At 28.1% G+C, this 15,421-nt stretch overlaps 1 protein-coding gene across 2 annotated transcripts in view; it reads left to right on the forward strand.

Annotated features, from left to right (window-relative positions):
* Positions 1-15,421, forward strand: part of LOC107455184 (BTB/POZ domain-containing protein KCTD3) — a 51,145-nt gene that overhangs the window by 22,836 nt on the left and 12,888 nt on the right. For both annotated transcript variants that reach the window (XM_043039774.3, XM_071183015.2), the window contains exons 9-11: positions 7,697-7,887; positions 10,723-10,838; positions 13,112-13,199. In XM_043039774.3, the coding sequence (XP_042895708.2) occupies positions 7,697-7,887; positions 10,723-10,838; positions 13,112-13,199 (395 nt within the window). The remainder of the gene's footprint in view (positions 1-7,696; positions 7,888-10,722; positions 10,839-13,111; positions 13,200-15,421) is intronic.

Raw genomic sequence — 15,421 nt, forward strand, 5'->3', positions numbered from 1 at the left:
TGGGATAAAACTGGTTGACCTTTATACAGGGATGAGATTTTTTTTGTCTCTCAAATTTTAGCCCTTTTATCAAAAACTCCAATTATCTAAAAGTTTTTTTTTTTTTAAATATCTTGCTTTTTTTAAAAAATGCAGTCGTTGAAGTAAAATAATTATATTTATTTACGATTTTCAAGATAAACAGAAAATTCAAACTACGTCCTAGCTGCTAACCCTTCCGCATTTTTACTTATATTAGCTATTTTCTCCGATTTCACGCACAGAAAATAAGATTTTCCGTATTTTTTATCCGTCGGCGGGATAGCTCGTATTTTCGTAATTCGGACGTCGCTGCTTCTTGTATTCAGGCGTGAATACTAACAAAAAAGAGAAAAAAAAATAGAGGTGGATTTGCGGTGAAAATATTTATTTGCCCATTCAATTAATCTTGTAAATTTTTATTTATTATGTCTAAACAAAAACAATACAAACAAGCCTTTTAGAAATCCCAAGTCCAGACTCTGCAAATATCACGATTTTTATTCACGCGATTTTAATCAGGGTTCCCACGGTACTTGAAAAATCTTGAAAGTCCTTGAATATGGTTTAAAAAAATCAGGGCCCTGTAAAGTCCTTGAATTCTGCCATAGGGTACTTGAAAAGTACTTGATTTTTTTGGAATTAAAATACTACTAATTTTTCTTACAAAAAAAGTAGTAAAAAAATAATAAATTCAAAGGAAAATTATAGAAATTAAGATTCATGCAATTTTTAATACTTGAAGTGAAAAGGAGTTTTAAAGAAGATGCAAAATTTTTCTCTCCTAGATTTTTCAAACCAGACTATTGTTTATCTCTCTGATGTTTTGAAAGCTGAAATTTCTAGCAAATTTTAGGTTTTGTAGTCGTTTGCGAATGTGTGTTTAATTGATTTGAAGATATGTTTAATATGTTGACTTCATTATTACGACAGGTTAATATTGTTATCCTATTTGTTCTTTTAATTTACGTATGAAAGATGATTAATTTTATATCATTTAAACAGTGTATCCGCGCACCTGGAAAGTCTTGAAAAATCATGGAAAGTCATGAATTTCAGTATTGAACTAAATTTGTTATGATTTTTACTATGTTTTTGAAAAGTCTCCAAAAAATGCAATTTTTAAAATGGAATCCCCCCCCCCATTTTCATCCTGTTCTAAATATCTGAATTCCTAACAAAATCACCACTCAGTCATATTTTATTAGAATAGAAAATGATTTTATCATGTTCTTTAAAAATTATGGTGTTCTTTCAGAAAATGAAGAAAAAACATCATTTCTAGAGTGAATCTTTTAAACTCTCTTCTGTGATTTAAGAATTTTTATTATAAATTTTTTTTAATTTTATCAATTTGAAAATTCTAGTTGAAGCAAACCAGTCAGTGACGAATTTTTTTTATTCCGAAATGAGAACAGAAGAATCAGGAGTATTTCTTTCCTTTCTGATGAACAAGAAAAGTATCTTTAGAATATAATTCTGCAGGAAACAAAATTATTTGCTTTTGTATTTTTTCTGCTATTTTATTGTTTCAACTCTTTCTTTACTCTGTTTTTTAAATTTAAAATCTATAAATATGAAGATGCAGTGTAAAAGTTTTGATTATACCTATCATTTCGAATAATGTTGTTATAATGCTTTTTTAAAATTGTTGCATTTTTGTTGGAGACGATAGTAACTTCGTTAAGTCATGAAAAATTCTTGGAATTAGTCATGAAAAGTCATGAATTTCAAAATCTAAAATATAGCAGATACCCTGTTTGTAATCAAATTTTTACATTTAGGTTTTACTGCTAATGAATAAAATTCGATTCTACAGGTTTCATCGATTATGAATAAGCATCGTGATTCACATTAAACTAATTCTTGATATACAGATCGGAATTCATATAAAAGGTTCTACGAATTGTGGTTTAACTGAAAGTGATTAAGGAATCACATCAGGGTTTAAGCTGAGTCTAAAAATTCATTAGCAAAAAAGCTAAAATCTGAAAAAAAGTTTTAGCAAAATGCTAAAATGCCATTAGGCTTATAAAATTACTTTATATCAAACAAGTACTGTAAGTTATCTGACAAAGAATAGCTTAATGTACAAGAATATCAAAAAGAATACCTATAACAAAAAAAAAAAAAACACATTTATTATTTATCAAAACATTTTGGTTTATAATTAACAATCTTCCTTTCCTTCATGTTTGCCCATTTTACAAATGCTTCTTGAAAGTTAAATGCACTTTCAGGGCCCTCAATATTAATCATTAACAAATTGTTTACATGGTTTTTTCGTGAACGCTAGCGTCATGGTTCTTCTTGCGAAAGATATTTAGATTTTTTCTCCTTGTTTGATCAAGTTTTTTTCATGGATGTTAGCGTCATGGTTTTTCGCGGAAGCTTTTTTTTTAAATGGAATTTAGTAAAATCCTTTAGCAAAAATGCGAAAATGCTTTGTTGAATTTTAGCATTTTTGAGGGGTCTTTTCGCATTTTGCGAAAAAAGCTACCGTAGCGGAAACCCTGAATCACATATCGATTTGCAAATTACTCATCAGAATTCATATTAATTTATTTTATAAATCACACATCATGATTCCCATTCAGTGATTTATCAATCACATATAATGATTTCAATTAAAGTTATTTCTGAAATATATGACGATACTATTTAAGTAATTTCAGAATCATGCCTCACAATTCTCATTCTAGTAGTTTACAAATCCCATTGCGATTCATAAAAGAGAAATTTAAGAATTACTGCCCACAATTCTCATCAAAATGATTTAAGGATTACACATAGCTGTTCTATATTAAGAACCTTTCGAATCACAAATTGCAATTTACATCATAATGATCTCCTCATAATGATTCACATTACATCATAATGATTCACATTAAAGTGATTTGTGTATCTCACATTTTGATTTATGTCTTGTTAGTTCGTGCGTTTTCTATCATTTGCTATTCATATTATTCCGATTTAAAAAAACATTTGCCACAATTCCATTTTAATGTACAAATCACACACTGTGCTACGTGATTTAGGCAATCTTCGAGACTTCACCTTTCTTATAATTTTGATTCACATATAGTATATCTAGATTCGTATAAATGCGATTTAAAAATTACGCTTCGTGAAAATTAGGTATATTTACTAAATTTTAAAATTCACGCTAATGTAATATGTATTATACATTCATTCAGTTTCATTAATTCTAATTCACTTCATCAAATTTTTCATAATGTTTTGCTGATGCTAGTTTTAAATGTTAGCTAGTATCCTATGTCAATTGAAGTTTTTTTTTAGTTAATTGGAATTTTTTAAAGTGATTTGAAACAGCTATCTTACTATCAACCATTTGTATTATTAGCTGATAAATTTAATAAATATTTTTTTGTTGTTGTCAAATAAGCATTGTGATTTAAAAACATACAATTTCTAGGCAGGGTAAAATCTGGTTGACATGTACTTTAGCATACAACAATGCCGAATAGGCCCTTGAAAAATTTGATTTTAGGTCCTTGAAAATCACTGAAAAGTCCTTGAATTTTTTATTAAAAATTGAGTGGGAACCCTGTTAATGTCAATCATCGATTTTCGTATTTACCTGATTTAAAAGTTGCGCATTGCGATTCTTATGTACGCTATTTAAATATCGTACATTATGATTCTTATTTACGAGATTTAAAAATCCAATATCTTGTTTTGTATTTAGCATTTTTAAAATCGCGATTTTATTATCAAACATTGATTTTCGTATTTACCTGACTTAAAAGTTGAACGTTGGGATTCTCATTCAGGCGATTTAAATATTGTACATTGCGATTCTTATTTGCGAGATTTAAAAAACCAATATCGCGATTTGTATTTACGAGCTTTTAAAACCCTATGTAGCAATTCGTATTCACGCGAGCTTAAAATCCAATGTCGTTATTCGTTTTTGCGGTTGTAATATTCCGCGATTTAAAAATTATGCATCGTGATCTAAAAATTACGCATCATGATTTGTATTTTCGCATTTTTTAAATTCGATGTAGAATTTCATATTTACGTGATTTAAGAGCCTCATATCGGGATTTATAATCATATGGTTTACAAGTTTAAAAATCGGAAATATTTGTTTATGTGTGTATATATATATACATAAGTTCAAAATGAAGATAAAACAAAGGAAAATTATAGACATATGCAAAAAATAACAAACCATAAATTAAAAAATTTAAAAAATAAGAGAAAAAAAAAGGATGAAATTTTTTTAAAAACCCGGAAAATTTTTTCCGTTTTTTTTTTTTAAATTTTTTTAATCAATTGTTTGTTATTATTTTCATTATTATTCTCCCTTCCCCTTTTTGCATATGTCTATTATTTTCCTTTGTTTTATCTTCATTTTGAACTTATCTAATGAGTTCTGTTTACTTGTAGCTTATGCACAATAAATGAAACTTACTGTTTTTCTTAACTTTCTTCGTGTTTTCTTGTATTTATTTATTTTGTTATATATATACATATATATATATATATATATATATATATATATATATATATATATATATATATATATATATTCTTGGATTTCCTCTTTTTTACTTTCTGACTACTCTCATCCCTGACCACTTCATATTTCAAAATTTACTTTGTTGCTATTTACCATTTCCTTAATTATTTTCGCGTGTCCGGAGCAGTTGGCATCTCTGCACTTAGAAACCAATGTATATGTATACTATAAGAAAAAAATGAAGATATGAGATATATATTTATGAAATATTCTAGTATTTTATGTTTCGATACTCGAACTAAGCAACTGAGACCTTCAAAATCTGACATCAATTGACTTTCTGCGTTTGTTCTTTCTATTATTGCTTATCGGCAACAGTTGTTTATAACTTGTTTTATTTGAGATAACGAATCGAAGTATTGTCAGTACATTCCTATTTATTATTGATGTGATAATTGCTTGTTTACTTAAACTTTTGTCTAAATTATGATCGCGTCAAATTGACGCATATCCGTAGAAATAGGTATACCACATAGAGAATTTCAATATTTCAACGCTTTTGAGGTAAATAACATTTAATATATATTTACTTCGATCAATGGTTAAAAGTCATTACAAGAGATAAAATAAAAATTCAAACGAGTTTTATAATTTTCCGTACAAAAGTCGAAATTCGTCTAAATGACGTGTCCCGTAAACCTAGTGTTAAACTATTTCATTTACTGCAGCATTATTTGTTTTAAGTATATTCAGCTGTTCCTCTAAGTTTTTTCAGCAATTATAACTAGTATAGTTAGCCCAATACAGCTCATACAAGAGCTCAGTGATTGTGTTTTTAATCTTAATATATTGTCTATAATATATATTAGGAAAATGCAGGGATTTTTTTCCCTCCAGATTTGAGTGGCAACCCTGTTAGTAACTTTAGCATTGAAAGTTAACTAAAGTAATTCACATGTAGATTAAGGTGTATTTATGTCATTATGTAGTGAAAAGAATCCTTCCCTTGAAAGTTACACAGTAAAAATTCAATGTAAGGTGAGGACATATCCCGGCATTGGACGTTGATAACGAGTTTGAGAACTTACATTTTCTGCTACTAAAGTGAGAAATGCTACACAAAATAAGGGGAAATTTTTTTTATTATTTATTTTTAGCATCAATACATTAAAGTGAAATGCATATATCATGTCACCTTGTTTCCTGCCTGTGGATGGTTTTTTCTACACTGAGTGCTGCAAGCTCTTGACTGCCTATACTTTCAAGTTAAGGTTTTTGGCATGTTTTGAAGCCATTTGACTCACAACATAATCATTGAGTTTTGAAACTCTCATGAGTAGTATTTCTTGCATACATGTATTTGTTACCTGATTTATTATTTGTGTTTAAAAAAAGAATTGTCATTTGAAGACTTGCCATTTCAAGACATAAGAATTGTTGTTTGAAAAAGGTATCATTATAAAACACTACTTACCTTGTTAACAATATACCAACTGCAAAATTTAAACTTAAATGATAATTTGTGAAATGAACTTTATCTCACTGCTCGAAAAATATGCTAACACTAACGTATGATGGTGAAAGGCTTGCAAGTTGCACCAAGAACAAACAGTAATGAACAAGTTAACGGAGGCCAAATCAGAACTGCCAAAAAAGCGGATTCTTTCTAAATCCAGCAACTATGTTACCACTTTTAACAAGACATCTATAAATAACTGAAACAAATTTTCACTTCACACTTATCAGAATTACTTAATATCATTAATATCGTTAGAAATACAGAAAATATCGCTTTGCAGTAAGCTGTATACTTTCTAGCCGAAAATGAAGCAAGCCAAGATATCGAGATTGTTATTGTTTACATTTATATTGCAAACACCATCCATAAGACAAATCCTTTATAAAACAAGTGTGTAGGCGATCACGGGCAAAATTATCTTTCAAAAGAATAATGTTGCTATTTTTTGGGATACCTAATGCACACTACAAAAGCAACCAACCTTGAAATCCCACAAGCCTTGAAAACTTAATAGTAAAATTAGGTTAAAAGTTTCAGTGTTAACATTAAGTTAAGATTTCGGATAAAAATTTCATGCTGATATTCTTTACTTAGAAAAAAAAAGAAACAAACATAATAATAGTTATTTAAATATATTAAATGGTCATGTCACTTTTTAAGGCCCTTAGGAGCAATAATCCATCTATTAATACTCTTCTTGAATTTTTCAAGTGCAAACTTTATTAAGTAAGAAAATACAATACAAAATATCACAATTGCAACTTCATTAAATCAATGTTAAAACCAAAATGATTTAATAATATATTTATTGATTGGAAAAAAAATACAGTGAAGCTTTTCGGTAGCGACCACTCTCTGTTTCACAGTAAGATGGCCGTTTATTTAGGCTGATCGTTTCTTACTGGTTACCTCCATTGACTTCAAAATGCTGTCAAAGGTACATGATTTTGGGCAAACTATTTTAATTTTAGTCAGTGTCATTTTCTTGGTGCGAAAATGCCATTTTTGCAATGCAATAAGTGTCATGAAAAGTGGGTCGTTTAATAAAATTTAACTTCATTAGAAATGATCCCTTCTGATATAATTATGTGTAAAATCAAATTTACCTGTTGAGAATGATAGAACTATTTTACATAAATAAACAATTATTGTTTATCGTTTAAGTTTGCATTTAATTTTATATCATAAAAAGCTTTAAGAGATGAGAATAGGTTTGTTTGTTTGAAATGCTTATTTTTTCCTAAAATACGAATTTCTCTCTTAATTGATTTTTAATTGAACTTCTTTAATTGAACTTTCCACTCTAAAACTAAATCATCGCTAGCATCATCTTTAGTGCACTTTGACTGCAACACGAGGATGTCATTCTCTTGCAGAGATTGACAAAAAGAGCTCTTTAAGTAAAAGCCTCATACAAATATTTTGACTACTTTTTTATCTACTTATTTGTTTAATTAATATTTTTTGTTTAGAAAGATATTATTTGATATTTTTTGTATCTCCTTATTTCACCTTTTCCGCATATTTTGCAGAGGTTCTGCCCGGTCGTTGGGAGGGGTTTTAATGGTCTCGTTTCTCCTAAAGGTCACCAGCCTACCAAAAATGGTAACTTCATAGAGGTGGTCTTTCCTGAAGGTTTCACTGTGCTGAATTTTAATTTTTTAATTTAGGTTACGAGATTCTGCAGGATGGCAACTAGCATTCATGAGTCCTTATATTGATCCAGTAGTTGACAGAATAGCTTTAAATGCTAAAGTCGTGTCTAATCCTGTGGAAAACAGTACTAAAATGCTGGCTATTGCTAATAGCTGCCAAGTCAGACTTTGGGGAATTTCTGAAGATGGAAACAAGTCAGAAATTGGTTTGTAAAGTTCAAGTTAATTCATTACTTGTTAATTTTTAAAAAAATTAAATAAAAAAACTATTTGCAAAAAATTGGGCTTAGTGCTGCATTTTTTAAAATTTTTTTTTTTTACATTATATTGTAATCTTCTGCTTGTCTACTGTTACATAATATGATTAACCATATTGTTAAAATCAATTGTTATTAACAGAGCCTGTATTTTAATGACCCACAAATGCTCTGAATAGCAAAAAAAAAAGTTATTAAAATAAATAAATAAAACAAATGTTTTTAAAAATATCGAAAATTTCATAGCAAGAATCTCATTCTAAAGCATTATTTCTTCCATAAATTGGCATATGTTTGATTTTATTATACACATAATATCACATAATGTCACATAATACACATTGGTGAAAATTTATATTAAGTGAAATTAAGAAGCAATTTTTATTCAAATTTGATATAATTGTTAAATGGGGAAAGAATTGGCATATGAATAAAACTTGGTCATGGGAAATCATGATAAAAGACAAAAATATTAGATAAGCTTCATATAAAAAATTGATTCAATATCAAAAATGTCTAAAATGTAAAAATATGCTTGTAAATATATGTGGAAACAAAATACCCTGAAATGAAAAAAATATCCCACAAAGTTGTCCAAAAAAAAATTTAAAAAAGAAAAAAAAAGCACTAGAAAAGAAATAATCTAAAAAGTAATTTTTTTTAATCAAAAACTGGAATCATGTTCATAGCTACACTATGTTCAGAGAAGCTAAACACGAAGTTTTGCTGTATCTTCATTAAATTAGTGTTACTTTTCATGTTGACCACTAGTCAGTATTGTTTGTTGATTGCAATCAGCTAAAAATTATGCTGAGATGCCTCGGTTTACTTTCATTATCAGTTTTTACCAAACAGAACTATTATTTAGTACAGCGCACAAAAAAAAAAAAGAACAGTTCAACCTGAATAATTTTTGATCTAATGATCGGATATTCATACTCTGGGACTCAATCTTGATGGTTTAAGGGTTAAATATGCTAATCAATTAATGCAGGCAATATTTTAAGTTACAAAATCAGATAAGAAATCATACTTTCTCTGAATAGACGTAAATTTCTTTGACAGATTTGGATTTCTGATCCCCAAAACATAAAAAGTAGCTTTTATCTAAGAGATATGGCCCCAATGGTTCAATCAGGAGAGGGGTCCAGAGTTTGCTCCTCTTAATGTTAATTTTATTTTTCGCATATTTTGTCATATCTTTCGAACTTTTTAAGCAGATTTGCACACAATTATAAATTTGTTTATCTAAAGATTATTCCATGCTAAGAATAACTTTTAGTAAATATTAATTATTTTTTTTATTTTATTTAATAATAGTTGGAAAATTTTTGAATTGTAATGTATATACTTTTTTTTTACATCCTTTTAAAAAGTGTAATTTTGTGCATTAAAATACAAAGGTGAGCGAAATCAGTCAAACAGTTCCTGAGAAATTGAAAATTAAAAACACTAACTTTTTAAAATTTATTTTTTGGGGAACTATTTGATTTATTTCACTCAAATTTTTACTTCACCATGTAAAATTACATTCCTTGAAATAAAGTAAAAATTTTTATACCTTACAATTAAAAACCTTTTCGACTATTATTAAATAAAATAATAAATATTTATTGGAAGCTATTTCTTTCATAGAATTGTCTTTGCATTAACAAATTTTATAATTGTATGTAAAATTTATTCAATTTGCTTAAAAAGTTCTCCAGATATGGCAAATTACGCAAAAAAGTAAAATTAACAATGAGGGGGTCTAAACTTTGGACCTCTCTCCTGACCAAACTATTGGGACCATATTTCCCAGATTGCACCTACACCCTATATTCTGAGGGTCAGAAAGCCCATTTTTGTGTCTGATTTTGTAACTTAAAATATCGTCTGCACTAATTAATTTACAGTACGAATCATTGAGTTCTAAAATGAAGATGCAATCATTAAATCAAAAGATATTCAGGGTGGTCTTTTTTATTTTGTTCACTGTACATTATTATTTATATTGTGTTATTACTGCTATAATTATCACATCATCATATATGTATTATTGGGATTATTTTTTTCCCCCATCCCCTGAAAATTTTGCATACTTTTGAAATTTGTTAAACTTCTTTATTTTATTTGCTAGATTTACTAAAAAATTAAAAATCTTGTTATTACATAATTAAAAATATTTTTAGAAAATTGGAATTGAAATTTTTTTTATTTTTATAAATCACTACAAGTTTATTATTTTATATACAAAAGAATTCATAATTAATGCTATTCACAAAAGCTCTCAAACCTTTTTTAAATTAAAAAATCTATTGATTTTTATTAAATTTCGTTTCCTACTTTATGATTATATGTGTTCTGGAATATTATGTTCTTTCTGAGCACTGGTCACAGATTAGGTCTGTCAAAATCCATAGCTGCCAATTTGTGCAGTTGTTGAGAAGAATTTTTCTTAGAGGTAGCAACATATATGTTTCTGTGTATAAATCGTAATTAGGATATTATTTGATTAGATTTAATATCACTAGATTTATTATTTAGGATAAATTAATTATCATTACATTTATGCAGTTATGCATATATGTTAAGGAAATTGCTTAATTTTTAAAAATTCTTCCTAATTTAATTGGTATTTAGCTACCATTTTGTAAAATCCTTTCCATTGATCGTAGAAGCTGGCAGCTTTAAAAATTTTCTCCATTTTATCTAATCCTGCCTTATGGCTCCATAGTATGGTATGCTATAGTTGAAATGTTGATAACTAGTTTGCAACCTGACTTAATTCCTGTTTACTTTCAGGAACGTTTCAGTTTACAACACCTGTTGATCATTTATTTTTTATTGGTAGTCAACTTGTTGCATTGAGTCATACTGGCAAAGTTGGAGTTTGGCATGCTATGACCCAGCATTGGCAAGTATGTAAAATAGTATTTAAATTCTGCATAACTAATTTTATATCTGCTTGGATATTTTCGTGACTCATTAAAAGTGTTCTTTTGTTACTGTGCACATTGAGAGTAAATTTTACGAATTACTGCTGCTAAATAAAATTTTTCACTGATTAGCAAGAATGTAAAATATCTGACAGCATCGTGGCACACAACCTTTATGATAAAAGGGCAATCAGGCTATATAACTGAATCTTCAAGGGCAATTTAAGGGCAACTTTTGAAAACAGACTGAACTTGTAAGAAATTTGAAAATTTTGTTGGTTAAAATTTTTTTTTTTTGGTGGTGGTGGGCATTTGGGTCTATTTTCTATTGGCCTCAGAATTGCTAATCTCGTATTGTTACCCAGTGGCCACCTGTGGCTAAGCCACGGCGGTGTATTAGCGTTGCCCACGCCATACAACCACAAACCTGTTTACAGGGCAGGTTACAATCACACAGACGGAAGGACATAGAATGCAGAGAGAGAAGAAGTTACATCCATGTCTACAGTGGGATTCGAACCCGCCACCACTGGTCCAGTACAGTAACCACTAGACCAGTGATCGACTTGTTGATTAAAGTAAAGAATGGATAATAGTAACGAACAGCTGTAGCAGAAAGGGAGAAAAAAAGGTTAGCAGATCAAGGAAGCATGCGGGAAAAGTGAGGATAAGTTTTAGAACAAATTTGGCAACAGTCAATCTTGAAAGAATGGAAAGATATATGAGTAATGACGTTAAAATGTGTTAGTGACTTTTGTGTGACATTCAGGTGTTTTAGATAGATCTTTATAATGGCTAAATTGTGTTTTGTTTTTAATTTTTTTTTAATTTTTTTAAATCTGATTCACATTTTATGGATTTTTTTTTGTTGCTTCAGCATAAAATAGTTCTATATTTGAAACGTTGCTGTAAGTGTTGGGTCGGGTCCTGTCAGAACTTATTCAAGTTTCTGTAAACATTTAGACACATTGTTTTACTTCAGTTAAAAAAAAAATTCTCTTAAACATTCATAAAACATGTCTCAGTGTAAAATTATTTTAAAAGCTTGCACTCTGTTTTCAATAAAATTAAATAAAAATTAAAATTTTTTTACTGCACATGAATTAAAATTTTTGCTCTTAATAAATCCTATTGATCTATATTGATTTAAAACAAATTTCAGGATTAAGAAAGTTTATTTTAATAATTCAAATTTATGAATAAAACTTGAAATTTTTAGTCAGTTTACATAAGGAATTTTTTATTTTTTGATTAGAAAGCTGGGGGCAGCATAGAAACTATTAAAAGGATACATTTGGCCCCTACCTGGGTCATAGGTTGAGTACCCTTATGTAAATGTGAAGGAATTCTGCAAATTTGCTTTTATTTCTTTTTTATGACAAGAATTATATAAAAATGAGGTATAAAGTTTTAATATTGCTCTTGCAATATCTTTTTTTAAATGCTTTATATTTTATCAGTTATTACAAAAATTATTTTTGATTCATGAAGACATTAAAGTAAATTGATTTTCATGTACCCTTTTAAAATAAATATGTAGAATTTGTAAAAACCTATATGCTATTTTTATGCTAGATACTATAATATGTCCAGTCTAAGTCTTCAATAAAAGGATAAATACATAAATAAAGAAGATCTCATGTCTAAGATCTCATGTCTAATATATTTACGGAAATGTGCCTGTCAGTAAAAGTTTTGAGTATTTTTAACTCATTATTTATAAGGAGTTTATGATACATGGTGTTCTTTAAGTATGGTTAGTCAAATATGCATTCAGGGTTGCCATTCTGCAGGGAAAATCTGCAAAATACAGGGAATTTAAATCACCAAAATTAACTGGGAAAATGCAAGGAATTTTGAGTTTTTCTTTACAAACAGGTAAAATACGGGGAAATCGTTTTTTATTTTCATCTTTTAAAAAATGGTGACCACTCAAAGTGCAATCTATGGGATATTTAAGGAAGATATTTCAGCTACACTGAACTATTTTATTATAGCGTTATTTAAGTATGTTCAGCTGTTCCTTTTTTTTCTCTAAGTTTTTCTAGCAATTAAATCTAGTATAATAAGCCCAATATAGCTCACACAAGAGAACAGTAATTGTGTTTCCTCTTAATATATTGTGTGTAACACGTACAGGGAAAACGCAGGGAATTTTTTTCCCTCCAAATTTGAGTGGCAACCCGAATGTTATTTAAATAGTATCAAGGCTAGTTTTATTTTTTCAATTTTTCTTATTGTACTTAATTTTTCAGATTCAAGATGTTAATCCTATTACAAGTTTTGACACAGCTGGTTCTTTTTTGCTTTTGGGCTGCAATGATGCATCCATTTATTATATAGGTGAAGATAATTTAATTTTTATAACTGTTTTTCTATTTTAGAAAAAATATTTTCTTTCTTTAAAAAAAATTTATATAAATGATGATCCCAATAGAATCCAGTATTGCAATTTGCAATAACTAGAATATTTATTAGAAATAATAGTTCAATAAAATTGAAATAACAAATTTAAAGAAAATGTAAATTGCATAAGAGATTTCTCTGCTTTAAAAGAATACAAATGTTTCTTTCTGTGTTCGGTGCTATCTGATTTGTCTGCACTTTTTGGACCCGACACATGGATGCTACTTTTTAGTCCTGGGTACTGAAATCAGTCTTGAAAAAAATAATAAATAAATAAACTATGTAATTAGTAGTTCTAGAAAAAAAAAATAGGCTAAATAAGCTAGTAAATTTCATCAATTAATATTTTTTTCCCATTTGTTTTCAAATTAAAACCTTTTTTCCTTGAAAATGTAATAAATATTTTTTGCTAAAAATAAATTAAAATTTTAGACATTGTTATTTTTCCTAATTATTGCAAAATGATGACGCAACGCAGTGAAGGAATGGGTTTGATTAAACTTCAAATTGTGCTTGCTTAAATAAAATTTTAATATTGTTGTATCTAAATTTGCTTTAGTTTCCATTTTTTCCCCCAACACTTTGAAATATTGCCCAAAGTTAAATTAAGATTATAATTATTATTATTATAATTTTTTTTTTTTTTTTTTGAAAAAAAGAAAAGAAATTTATAGAGATGGGATAAAAGATAAATAATGGTGAAATGAAAAATAGTAGAGATATGAATAGCTTCATGAGAAAATTAGTGCTTTATTATTCAATGATTGGCGTAAAAAGATGTACTAACTTTGCTGTTATTGTTAATTTGTTTGTTGTAAAAAAATAAATTAATAAAATTTTAAAAGATGTACTAGAAAATATAATTATATCACTGATTTAATATATGAGCCATTATTTTTACAAGGTACATTTTGAAAGCAGTGAGCTATAAATTTCTGAAAATTTTGGTAAACAATGCTAGACAAATATTTTTTTTTAGCAATTAAGGAATAAATTAGATTAGCTTTAATAACCTAGTTACCCTCTTTAAAAAATAAATAGAAAATAAATCTGTTAAAAAAATTTAACTAGTTTATTTTCTAGTAACTAAACTTATATAAACTAGTAACTTATATAAATTATTAAGAAAACTTATGAAGTAAATCTGCCGCTTTCATAAACCAAATTTATCTGCAGGGCTGTGAAACATATATTATATCAGGATAACCTAACATATATAATGCAAATGTACGATAATTGAAATTTACAATTAAAAGCTTTGTCGTTTAAACTTCAATTTTGATTTTCATGCAATAATGCTGAAAATGGAAGTGGAATAAATCCTGTGTAGTAAAAGTCTTTTATCAATAACAGGAAAAAAAACTTTTTTCCTTACCTTTTGTTCTCTGCTGTGCTCCCTTGACTCAGCTTTATAATTTAGAAACAATTTTTGAGATATTCGAAAACAAAATGTCAGCCATTTTTTTGTTGAGATCTGTTGTGAAAAGTATGTGCTGCTATATCTGTGATAAACTGCAGCTGCTAAGCTGAAGAATTTTTGGTGCCAGAGAAAATAATTTCAATTTGGTTTAAGTTGTTGGTACAGTTTCATTTTTCTTTTTGATTCTAATACTAGGAAAACTATAAATTCAAATAATACAAATAAATTTACAAGATCACATTTAAAAGCTTAACTATGTTTGACTTTATTTTGAAGCATTCAAAAAGTTTTTTAAAAATATTAGTTTGTACACATATTCAATAGCATTTTAAAGTCTGCCGGTGTGAAGAATACTTCCCACTAACTTAATATTTAAATTCCTTTTAAATTGATTTAATGTTTAAATGTCGATAAGAAACTATTTCCTCTCTCAAGATTTGTGAGGCCATCTGGTGATAGCTTTATAAAATACAAGAAGGAAAAAAATAAAAACCAATGAAAGGTTTTGTTTACAGAAATGTGGGCAACAATACAGGTTAGAGAGGAGCCGGGAAAAGAGCTCAGCAGCGAGGATTTATTTTTTCTTGTGTGTTCTGTGTTTTTTCATTTGATCATTTTTCATTTAGTAGAAATCTAAGCACAGAATTTATAAATTCAGTTATTTATAGGCAAAATTTTAGAAAATCTCATCCACCTTCCCACCAAAAATATTTTCTTAAAAATCAATTTCATTTTAAGT

The sequence above is a fragment of the Parasteatoda tepidariorum genome, chromosome 7 (assembly GCF_982258835.1).
Source record: "Parasteatoda tepidariorum strain Cologne lab strain chromosome 7, Ptep-v5.0, whole genome shotgun sequence".
NCBI classification, from domain to species: domain Eukaryota; kingdom Metazoa; phylum Arthropoda; class Arachnida; order Araneae; family Theridiidae; genus Parasteatoda; species Parasteatoda tepidariorum.